Source organism: Podarcis cretensis (assembly GCF_951804945.1).
Source record: "Podarcis cretensis genome assembly, chromosome: 4".
Classification (NCBI taxonomy): Eukaryota; Metazoa; Chordata; class Lepidosauria; order Squamata; family Lacertidae; genus Podarcis; species Podarcis cretensis.
Genome location: NC_137173.1, coordinates 5,037,428 through 5,049,451, shown reverse-complemented (window position 1 = coordinate 5,049,451; position 12,024 = coordinate 5,037,428). Strand labels below are relative to the sequence as shown.

The window sequence follows — 12,024 nt, the reverse complement described above, 5'->3', positions numbered from 1 at the left end:
GTTTTAAATTTCTACTGTCCTTCAAGCTGAGCAGGAGCCAAACACCTGCAGTTGGTTCTGTACCTTAATGTACCCTTGAGCCTCTGCGCTTAATACCTTTTTAATGAAGCTTTCCTTTTTTATAGAGCAAACTTACCTTGGAACTAAATTTAGCTGCGGCTAATGAGGGTTTGAGGGACGCAGGTGGCGCTGTGGGTTAAAGCCTCAGCGCCTAGGGCTTGCCGATCGAAAGGTCGGCGGTTCGAATCCCTGCGGCGGGGTGCGCTCCCGTTGCTCGGTCCCAGCGCCTGCCAACCTAGCAGTTCGAAAGCACCTCCAGGTGCAAGTAGATAAATAGGGACCGCTTACCAGCGGGAAGGTAAACGGCGTTTCCGTGTGCGGCTCTGGCTCGCCAGAGCAGCGATGTCACGCTGGCCACGTGACCCGGAAGTGTCTCCGGACAGCGCTGGCCCCCGGCCTCTTGAGTGAGATGGGCGCACCAACCCCAGAGTCTGTCAAGACTGGCCCGTACGGGCAGGGGTACCTTTACCTTTTAATGAGGGTTTAACAGCTACAGGAGTGTTGAAAAGATACTAGGTCATTTTCTGCTTCCAACAGCGCCGTGTCCTTGTTTGAGTTTTCCATGCAGCATCATAGAGATGTAGAGCTGGAAAGGGAACCTCAGGGACCATCTAGTCCAGCCCCCTGCAGTGCAGGAACCGCGGCTCAAGCAGAGACTGGACGAGGGCCCAGTCGGAGACGGAGCAGTTCCTCTTGGTTGACTCAGCTGTTCTGCTTCCGCTAGTAACTTCTGGGAGAAGGCGTTTCCTGGGAGAGGACGGGGGTTTGGAGTGTGTGTGTGTTTTTCAAAGTGAAGTGTTCTGCTCTGGGAAGGCTGCTGGATTTAGCGTTGGGAAAGAATCTCTAGCCGCAAAGCAGCATGATGAGCCGTTGGTATGTGAACGTTTTCAGGAAGCTTAAATTAGCTGAGTTGGGCTATTTTTACCCATTTCTTGTTTACCAACAACCCAGAGAGAAAAGTCAGCCTTGCGATGTGATCCGGGCAGGGTGATCTCCTTCCCTTTTCCAGTTTTACTAGACTGGGTCAAACTGCAGCCCTTGCTTTCTGGGAACGGCAGGAAGGGAGAGGGCTCCTGTGTTCGAATCCTGCTCACCGGTTTCCCGCAGGCATCAGGTCATCCCCTGTGAGAGGAGGGTGCCATTGGCTCGATCCAGCCAGCTCTGGGTGTTGGGAGATTCAGCACAGGTAAAAGGAAGCCCTTCTTTGTGTAGCTTGTTGTTAAACTGTGGAACTCCCTCCCACAAGGAACAGGGATGGGCAGAAACCCAGATGGCAGCTTCCAGGAAGAAAGAGAGCGCGATTGATGGCCGCTAGCCATGGTCAGAGGCAATGATGCTTCTGAACAGGAGGGCAGAGAATTGCCCTTGGGCTCGGATCCTGCGTGCAGGTTTCACATAAGAAGACCAGGACGCCAGGCTGGATGGGCCATTGGCCACCGAGTCTACTAGCCCTCAAGAGCCCTCTCTGGCATGCATTTGTTGAATCCTCTTCTAAAGCCATCTATTGCGGCCATCACTGTGGAAGGGAGTTCTGTAGGTTAACCATGTGCCGCGGTGCCCAAATACTGTGTATCAGTTCAGCAAAGCGATGAGCAGTCCAAATGGACGCCTCTGTTGAATAACCCACAGTCCCAATACTATAAAGCAGTAGAATTCTAGAATTGTAGAGTTGGAAGGGACCCCCAAAGATCATCTAGAGTTGCCCCCTTGCAGTGCAGGAACATAACCAGCTGAGTGTGTTTTGGACAGTGTCAGGGCCGGATTTAGGTTTGATGAGGCCCTAAGCTACTGGAGGTAATGGGGCCCTTTATATGTCCGGCTGTCCTTTGTCAACAACAAATGGTCGCTGTTTTTTGTGTTGAATATAGGCTATATGGTAATTTATGGACCTAATAGGTATCTCGAGCCATTAGCACATAGCACAATATGTATTTTATCAACATAATTGTTGAACTGAAATACAATTAAGGAGAAGTATATTAATAGTGAAATAATTATTAAGCTCTAACTTAAAATGATTTTTGATTCATAACAAACTTAATAATGCAAACACATTGGCATTTGGCAATAACAAAAGCTCCTTTAAAAACACAGTTAACAGACACTCATAATCTAGTCTCTAAAAACCAGTCTCTATGCAATCAGTCCATGCAGAATGTAGGTACCCTATATATAGAAAGGAGCAAACCAGGGATATTTTAGGGAGCAGGCTAGCAGGTGGGGCTCATTGCTTACATCCTAGGAGCCTACACAACACAAAACACTGTTGCTGTAGGTAGATTTTATTTTATTTGTTTTTCATCTTATATTTTGGAAATGTACACCCAGTTTTTTCCCCTTTAATTTTTTTTTTGGGGGGGGCCCAAGAGATTGGGGCCCTAAGCTATAGCTTGTTTAGCTTATATGTAGATCCGGCACTAGACAGTGTACTAGCTGGAACCCACAGGAGTTTGTAGCGTAAAATAATCTGGAGGGGGCAACAGGTTGGCGAAGGAGCACACAGAGGCCGGACTTTTGCCCTTAGTTCCCTTTCTGCATCAGTTGAGGTTTGCTGGTTTCGGTCGCAAAGGTCATTTTTGAAGAGGCTGGGCAATGCCTCCCTCCTTTGAAAAGCGCTTTGTGACATCGTCGGGTTGCATCCTGGCTGCTATCTCCTGTCAGCGTCGCGTACGGGCAGGCAGGTGCCTGTGGTGACGGCCGAGGGAGCAAGTTGTGAGTCACCGAATTGTGACTGTGATGGGCAGCCGTTTCTTTTAGCGTTCCTTTTTTTAGCTGCAGGAAACTCCTTACGCCCCCACATCCGGCAACTGTTTTGCAACTCCAGCGCCTCTGGAGAGGGCTTTTCAAAAGGCCTCGTGGTGCAATGCAATCACTAGAGAATTATTTGTCAGTTTTGCAAATATCACTCACGCAAGTAAGCAAGCAAATGACGGTAATATAGTCATACCTCGGGTTACAGACGCTTCAGTTGCGTTTTTTCGGGTTATGGACCGCTGAAACCTGGAAGTACCGGAACGGGTTACTTCTGGGTTTCGGCGGTCACGCATGCGCAGAACCACTAAATCACACTTAGCACATGCGCAGAAGCAATGAATCGTAACCCGCCCATGCGCAGACATGCCGCTGCGGGTTGCAGATTCTGTGGGTTGCGAACGTGCATACTGCATGGATCACGTTCGCAACCTGAGTCCACTGTATATTGAATAAGGAAATTGTGTTGTGTTTTAGCAGCAAATAATAAATACGAGACCATATAACACTGGTCTTGAAAGACCTACACTGGCTCCCAGTACATTTCCGGGCACAATTCAAAGTGTTGGTGCTGACCTTTAAAGCCCCAAACGGCCTCCGTCCTGTATACCTGAAGGAGCATCTCCACCCCCATCGTTCTGCCCAGACACTCAGGTCCAGCGCCGAGAGCCTTCTGGCGGTTCCCTCCCTGCGTGAAGCCAAGTTGCAGGGAACCAGGCAGAGGGCCTTCTCGGTAGTGGCACCTGCCCTGTGGAACACCCTCCCACTGACAGGCTGCCTTTCTCCCTCCTCGTGGAGAAGCCCCCAAGCGCCGCACACATGCTCCGCACGGCTCTTTAAAGGGAGTGCTGAGCAGAGCCTGGGATGCATATTTTCATATAATTCTCTCTCAATTATATGCAATCTGTAAATTTCAAATTTACTTTCCATAATTTTATCCAATCCTCAAATTGTATGTTATGGCCTGTGTCTAAAGAAAAGGACACATTCTACTCATGCAAAAACACGCTGATTCCCGGGCCGGATTGAGAAGGCGATTGGACCTTATCTGGCCCCTGGGCCTTAGGCTGCTTACCCCTGCCTTTGACCTTACCGCCTTGAGTGACCCTGCTGGGAGTCCGAGATTCCCGCGGGCTTCGCTCACAAGGGTTATAGGAACGTGGAAGCCCACTCAGCACGACAATAGAATTGGGGAACTGGGAGGAACCCCAGTGGTCATCTTGTCCAACCCCCTGCAGTGCAGGAATCTCAGCTCATGGGTCCCTGTTGGGGGGAGCAACCGATGCCAGGTGATTAGGAGACATGACCGGTGGAGATTCCCTGTCTGGGACAACACTCACCACTCCCCTAATTTATATCATGGTCTGGCCAGCCAAATGATGGTTTGCCAAGCCAGTCCCCCCCCCCCCCCGTGTATTGTGTTAAAAGAGGATGTTGGGGAAATTAAAAAGTACACATGGCGAAGGGATAGAGAAGTCGAGGAATCCAGAAGAGGTTAGCCACCCCTGCCCTAGGGCACACCCTGGTTAAGAGTGGCAAAACCTTGAAAACGTTTCCTCCTTTTTTTGTCTTCAAACTGAACCCCCCCCCCCCAACCTGTAGGCAAGAATGCAGTTGTAAGTTTAACACTGTGCCTGCTTCAAAGGCAGATTTTATTTTTAAAAAACCATACACATCCAAGACTGAAAAAGGGTTCTGTGTCACTCCTAAGGCTTGCATACTCCAATGCTTGCGCTTGTGCATACTTTGAATACTGTCGGTGTAAAGAATTTGCTGGGCGGCATACGGTTCCTCTTCGTACTGTCTAGAGTAGACGGGATCGGGTTGATCTGAGAGTCCGACTGGTGGCCAGGCCTGGTGTGGAAATAGAAGATCCTATTTGCCAGCCATTGCTGTTCATATGTTACACTTTCTGGTCATGGGGTGCAGAAATCTGAATAGGGAGCTCATTCAAACTTACCTTTCCCCTGTTATTTCCAGGCACAGATCCATTCTTTAAAACTCTGTGTCCAAGCAGTTTTATATATTTTTTTTGCCCCGGAGCTTCCCCTGCAAGACCCAGCTCTTTAACACAAAACCCAAGCAAATGTCAGTTCAGGTCTTCCAGAGATTGCTCTTTGCTCCGATTTACTTTGAAAGAGCAGCTTTTCGCAGGGAAAGCTCTGGAACTCAGAGCTGGAACTTTAAAGCATGAATTTTTGGCTGGAAAAAGCAGAGGAAAGGTTAGGGTGGAGAAGCCTGACATGGTGTGGATGTGACCTTGAATTCAAAACAGCCCTGTTTCTTCCTCGTGTGATCTGTTTGGATGAGATGATCACAGAATCAAGACATAGAGTTGGAAGAGGGTCATCTATTTTAGTCCAACCCCTGCAAGGAAGGAATCTGTCACCCTATGTGGGACTCAAACCCACAACCCTGAGATTAAGAGTCCAACACAGATAGAAGCTGCTGACGGGCAAGACTTGAAGGCAGGGTGGATAAAAATCAATATTTTTTTAAAAAAAATCAATATATTTTTTGGATTTTTTAAAATTTAAATTGAATTTTTTTAATCTAAATTGGATTTTTAAAATAAAATGCTTTTGGAGAAAAAAAATCTTTCTAAAGATAGTTTTCTACATATTTAACTTACAGAGCCTAGGGCTTGCCGATCAGAGGGGCGGCAGTTCGAATCCCCGCGCCGGGGTGAGCTCCCGTTGTTCAGTCCCTGCTCCTGCCAACCTAGCAGTTCGAAAGCACACCCAAGTGCAAGTAGATAAATAGGTAAATACCTTTCCGGCGGGAAGGTAAACGCCGTTTCCGTATGCTGCTCTGGTTCGCCAGAAGCAGCTTAGTCCTGCTGGCCACATGACCCGGAAGTTGTACGCCGGCTCCCTCGGCCAGTAAAGCGAGAAGAGCGCCGCAACCCCAGAGTTGTCTGCGACTGGACCTAATGGTCAGGGGTCCCTTTACCTTTACCTCTATAGTCCAAAAGCTATTCAGGACATAAGGATTTGTTTTAAATTTGTCATGTGTGCTAAAACTCAGTATAAGTTTGTTTATTTTTTTAAAAAAGTTTAACCACATCAGTTAACAAACAGGGATACATATGCTATAATGCTATTGTTTTAGTTAAATAAATTGTTTAAGTTGTTATTAAGGGAATGATTATTTTTCTCCTTCCAATAAAGTACAGCAGAAAAGTTGTCCAAATATAAACAGTTAACTTATTAAACTTCACAATAAGTTCATAATTATCAGTCTATGTATTTATAATAGTATAACCAAATCAGTAATATATAACTGTAAAAACTACTGTACTCTGAAAATTTATTATTCCAAAAATGAAACCTTCATCTGGTTGTAAATATTAAGTTGATACCAGCAAGAATGAGCCTTTCTGTGAAAAAACGATTTAAATCAAGTCTTACTGACTAGTGTTTTAAATCAAGTCTTACTAACTAGTGATTTAAATCGTGATTTGATTTAAATCGAATCTGCCCGGCTTGAAGGTGACTTTGCTGTGCTCTGTCTGATTGGCAGGTCCCGCAGATCATCTGCACGGTGTTTGTGTATCTGGTGCTAACGTGACGAAGCATTTTGAACCACACAAAGGTCCCATTGTTCCCCATCAGGGCATTCCGCAGATTGCAGGTGAGCATTCAGTAAACAGAAACACCAAACCACTCGGGGAAGCTCTTCATTGGGTCCGTGGATCAGGACCACGGAGGGGTGGGACGGAGACCTTGCCAATGCTGTAAACTGCCTCTCCAGTCATGGAATCCTCGCTTTGTAACTTCAAAGTTTGCAGGCTTCAAAGTTTTTCACACATCCCTGTCTTGAATCCTGGCAGTAAAATCTCTGAGAAAGTAGAAATTTCTAGTTGTCTGAAATTTGCTGTGTGTGGGCCTTGCAAAAATGCAGGGTTGTTGTTCATGCTTCTTGGAAAGGGCTGGAGAGCCCAGCATGGGAATGGAACAGGAGATGACTTGCCATTCCAATAATAATAATAATAATAATAATAATAATAATAATATTTATTTATACCCTGCCCATCTGGCTGGGCTTCCCCAGCCACTCTGGGCGGCTTCCAACAAAGATTAATAATACAGTCCCGTAACGGGTTACTTCCGGGTTTTAGGGATTGCGCATGCGCAGAAGCGCTCAATCATGCTTTGTGCATGCGAAGAAGTGCTGAATCGCAACCCGCACGTGCGCAGACGCGCCACTGCGGGTTGCGAATGCTGCGGGTTGTGAACATGCATCCCTCACGGATCACGTTCGCAACCCGAGCATCCACTGTACATTAAATTGTCACACATTAAAAGCTTCCCTAAACAAGGCTGCCTTCAGATGTCTTCTAAATGTCGGGTAGTTGTTTATCTCTTTGACAGCTGATGGGAGGGCGTTCCACAGGGCGGGTGCCACCACCGAGAAGGTCCTCTGCCTGGTTCCCTGTAACTTCACTTCTCGCAGGGAGGGAACCACCAGAAGGCCCTCGGAGCTGGACCTCCGTGTCCGGGCAGAACGATGGGGGTGGAGATGCTCCTTCAGGTATACTGGACCAAAGCTGTTTAGGGCTTTCAAGGTCAACACCAACACTTTGAATTGTGCTCGGAAACTTACTGGGAGCCAATGTAGGTCTTTCAAGACTGGTGTTATGTGGTCTTGGTGGCCACTCCCAGTCACCAGTCTAGCTGCCGCATTCCGGATTAGTTGTAGTTTCCTGGTCCCCTTCGTAAAGCGCATTGCAGTAGTCCAAGCGGGAGATAACCAGAACATGCACCACTCTGGCGAGATCAGCGTTCGAGTCTCCTAATCTGCTCACTATGCTCATTATGATGGGCCAGACCTGGGGGTGCTTTGACGTTTCGCTATTGTTTGGGATAATTGCCTCCAGTTCATAAGGTGTGGACAGAGTGGGAGCCGAGCCTGGAGAAGCCTGTTCTAGGAGAAGGCTTTCTCAGTCGCCATATCTTTGCTTGTTGATCTGAGTAAATGTCAGGTGTAGGGGAAGGGAGAGTGGGGCTTGAGTCCTCCATTGTTCTTTGCAGTGTTTTCACGGTAATTCACCTGAAGCAATTCAAGCAACCACTTCCTTGAACAGCAATATTTGGACTTAAATCCAAAGACACGGAAATAAAAGGAGAGCGAGAGAAAGAATTTAGGTGGGCCTTCCTCACCTTTTTTCGTTCCGGTTTCAGACTAGGTGCTTAAATGGCAAAGCCCAGAGTGGCTGGGCCAACCCAGCCAGATGGGTGGGGTATGTATGTATTGTAATGAACGAAAATCTGCCCTTATTCCCTTATGGGGGACACAAGAGCCCTTATAGAGTCCTTTGCAGGTTCTCCATTGGTCGGAGAAAATAACAGAGGCCAACCAGAGAATATTGAGAAGCAAAGCAGCTCGTAAGCCTGATTTTTATTGAACTGTTGCAACAGGGTGCTCCCCTCACATGCAGGAAAGGAGGAGGACCTTGAACAAAGGTGTGTCCGCCCTTATATAGACCTTTTAAATTGCCCACCCTGGAGTCCAAGACCACCCCCAGAAACATCATACCCTCATCACAGAAAAGGTGGTCTACAACAGAAATCTGAGTGCGTTGTTTACCTCCTGTCTGGCAGGTTACCTGTTAATACTTACTTGATTGGATACCCTGGGGAGCCTGGCCAGTCTTTTGTAATGACAAATACTTAGTTCCTGAGCCAGGTCACAGGCTCACCCTATTCATACACGGACATACCCTTAAGACAGGATTTGTGAAGGAAAAGACAATGGGGAGGCTTTTCCATTTTCCTTTAACCTTGCAGAGAAAACATTTGGTCAGTTTGGGAGCCAAAATGGTTTCAGGGCTGCTTTCCTGTGCTGCTTCAGACATGTGGCCCATACATTTATGTACGTGTTTGCCTGGGACATCCATGAACATTTATTATTTATATAAGACCTTATTTTTTTTATTTCAGTATGTGTGTATGCATGTATAAACAAACAAGCAAGCAAGCAAGCAAGCAAGCAAGCAAACAATAAAATTTTGCTTGCTTGCTTGCAATAGTATCTGCATTTGGAATTAAAAGCTGAAACACGCCTCTCATCAGCTTTAGCCTTTGCTGAACGAATGCCCCATGTGTCTTCACAAGTTAAGCTGGTGCATATTTAGTCAAAAGTCCACCTCACTGAGGGTTTGCTCACAGGCAACCCAGAGCAGGATTGGCATTTTAGGTGCTGTTGAAAGGCGGATGGCTTTAAAAGAGGATTTGAAGACAGCGGATAGCTCAGTTGACGAGAGCGTGGTGCTGGCAGTGCCAAGGTCACAAGTTCGATCCCCGCATGGGACAGCTGCATTGTAGGGGGTTGGGCTAGATGACCGTTGAGGGTCCCTCTCAATTCTACAAGTCCATGATTTTATCTCTCTTTCCCCAGGTGTTGCCACCGTTTGGGGTCCAGCGAAGACGGAGGAGCTGGAGGGATGAAGTGAGGCTTTGGCTGGTGCCCCCTCCGGTGCCATGGCGGACGGGGCCTCGCTCCCCATGGGCGACTGGCTCCGTGCCCTCCATCTGGAGCAGTACGCCGAGAACTTCGAGCGGAACGAGCTGTGGCGCGTCTCGGACTGCCAGCACCTGTCGGACGAGGCCCTGACCCGCCTGGGCATCCTTCTCCCAGGGCACCGCCGGCGCATCCTCTCTGGGCTCTTGAAGGCCTTCACGGAGGCGCTGCCCGTCATGGATGCCCCCAAACTGCTCCCCAGGAGGCCGGTGCCCATGAAACGCAACATCTTCCGTGCCGGCGCTGCGGCTTCCTCCACGGAGCAGGAGGCTGAGAGCGACTCGCCGACAGAAGCGTCGCCTCCTCGCCGGGAGCTGGAGGCAGCTCCCACGCCGCCACCCATCCCTCCCCGGACGAGCTGTCACCCGCCGCTGAAGTTTTCCTCTACTGCTGTGTCCGAAGTTCCCGCAGGCCCTTCTCTTTTGGAATTTACGTCGCCGGCAAGAGGCAGGCTCAGCCCAGATGCTGCGGCTGCGGAAGAGACAGGGAACCCACCCCTGCCCCCTCTGCCTGCCAAGCGCCACCATCTGGAGGGCAAGCCCCCTGCCCAAAAGGCCCCTCCGGTGCCCAGCCGCCCTCCCACACTGCCCCCCAGGGGCCCACCCCAGAAAGCAGCAGCCAGGTGAGTCCGAAAGATGCAAAGGTGTTGGGCAGGGGGTGTTACTGAGTGAGGGGACGGTCGCTTCTTTCCCACTGGCCTGAGCCGCTGAGGTGTAGTGGTTAGAGTGTCGGTCTGTGACTTGGGAGACCAGGGTTCGAATCCCTTCTCGGCCTTGTTGCTCGCTGGGTGACCCTGGGGCGGGTGCTGAACCGGCGTTCGAAATTTACCAGGTGCATTTTGAACCTGGCTATTGGCCACTTGTAACCAGGTGAAGTTGCCTGGGTGCCAGGATGGCACCTGAGGTCTCCACTGTAATAAACAAAAATCTGCCCTTTTCCCCTTATGGGGAACACAAGAGCCCTTATAGAGTCCTTTGCAGGTTCTCCATCGGTCAGAGAAAATAACAGAGGCCAATCAGAGAATATTGAGAAGCAAAGCAGCTCGTAAGCCTGATCTTTATGGAACTGTTGCAACAGGGTGCCCCCTTCACACGCAGGAAAGGAGGAGGAACCCAGAACCCAGGTGTGTCCGCCCTTATATAGACATTTTAAATTGCCCACCCTGGAGCTCAAGACCACCCCCAAAAACATAAAACGTACATCGCAGAAGGGGTGTAGCTCAAGACCCCTCCCCCAGATACATCATACCTACATCACAGAAAAGGCAGTCTACAGCAGAAATCTGAGTGCTTTGTTTACCTCCTGTCTGCCAGGTTACCTGTTTAATGGTCACTTGATTGGATTTCCTGGGGAGCCTGGCCAGTCTTTTGTAATGATAAATACTTAGTTCCTGGGCCAGGTCACAGGGTCACACCCTATTCATATCTTAAATGTGCCCTAAAGACAGGATTTGTGAGGAAAGAGACAATGGGGAGGTTTCCCACTTTGACCTTGCAGAGCAAACATTTGGTCAGTTTGGGAGTCAAAATGGTTTCAGGGCTGCTTCCTGTGCTGCTTCAGACATGTGGTTTATATATTTATGTACGTTTTTGCTTGGTACATTTAACATATATATGTATATATATATATATATATATATATATATATATGACCTTAATTTTTTTATTTCACCACCATTGGGAGGTGCCTGCCTGGGGAATCCTTGGAGTTGCCTGTTTTCACGCAGAAATCCCACATCCTGTAGCTATTTTATCTGCGCAATCAGAACGGATTTCAGGAACCAAAAAGTCGCATCGAAAAAGACAACTTTCGAGCCGCCTGGCCCCCAAATGGCAACTAGGCATTTTGTTTTGGCCACTGTAACCCTGGTTTAAGGGGCTATTTGGTGCCTAGCCTATATATCTGAGTTTCTATCACTGAGCTGAGCCTACCCCGCAGGGTTGTTGTGGCGGTTAATAAGGAGGGGGAGAAGAACCATGTGAAAAGGCGGCGGGCGCCTTCCAGGAGACAAAAAACAGCAAAGGGTCCGGCGGCCTGTTTATGATGGCATTGTTTAGGCAAGCAGACTTTTAAAAGGGTTAGCATTTGATCCGAGCTTCTGCAACCTGGTGCCCTTCAGATGGTTGGACTACATCTCCCATCCAGCCCCAGTTAACTTTCTCGCCGTGATCTGGCCACAGTGATCCCTGCGACGGTCACCTCCAGGCTTGATGATTGTAACTCGCTCTATGCAGGGCTGCCCTTGAAGCTGACCCAGAAACTCCAGCGGGTGCAGAATGCCGCAGCGAGGCTCCTCACGGGGTCCCTGCCATGGGAGCATATTCACCCAGTGCTTTACCAGCTGCACTGGCTCCTGGTGGAGTACAGGGTCAGGTTTAAGGTGCTGTTTTTGACCTTTAAAGCCCTATGCGGCCTAGGACCTATGCGGCCTCTCCTGGTATGCCCCGCGGAGAACCTTAAGGTCCACAAATGACAACACTTTAGGAGTCCTAAATCACAAGGTGGTTAGATTGGTCTAAACTAGGGCCAGGACCTTTTCAGTCCTGGCCCCGATCTGGTGGAACGCTCTGTCACAAGAGACCAGGGCCCTGCGGGACTTGACATCTTTCCGCAGGGCCTGCAAGACTGAGCTGTTCCGCCTGGCCTTTGGTTTGGACTCGGTCTGACCCTTATGTTTCCCTCCCCTTATGG

General features: G+C 48.9%; 1 protein-coding gene and 1 long non-coding RNA gene across 8 annotated transcripts in view; one reads left to right on the top strand and one right to left on the bottom strand.

Moving 5' to 3' along the window:
* ARAP1 (ArfGAP with RhoGAP domain, ankyrin repeat and PH domain 1) overlaps positions 1-12,024 on the top strand; it is a 156,846-nt gene that overhangs the window by 30,666 nt on the left and 114,156 nt on the right. For 5 of the 7 annotated variants that reach the window (XR_013838246.1, XM_079973317.1, XM_079973318.1 and 2 more), the window contains exons 2-3: positions 6,334-6,444; positions 9,211-9,955. Coding sequence is in view for 6 of the 7 variants with exons in the window: in XM_079973317.1 (XP_079829443.1) it covers positions 9,294-9,955 (662 nt within the window). In the remaining variant the exon portion in view is untranslated. The remainder of the gene's footprint in view (positions 1-6,333; positions 6,445-9,210; positions 9,956-12,024) is intronic. The other 2 variants (XM_079973315.1, XM_079973316.1) reach the window with 1 other exon arrangement.
* The window catches only part of LOC307215200, a 244,378-nt gene continuing 242,731 nt past the window's right edge, over positions 10,378-12,024 (bottom strand). Inside the window, exon 2 of the long non-coding RNA XR_013838375.1 lies at positions 10,378-10,823. This is a non-coding gene — a long non-coding RNA (uncharacterized lncRNA). The remainder of the gene's footprint in view (positions 10,824-12,024) is intronic.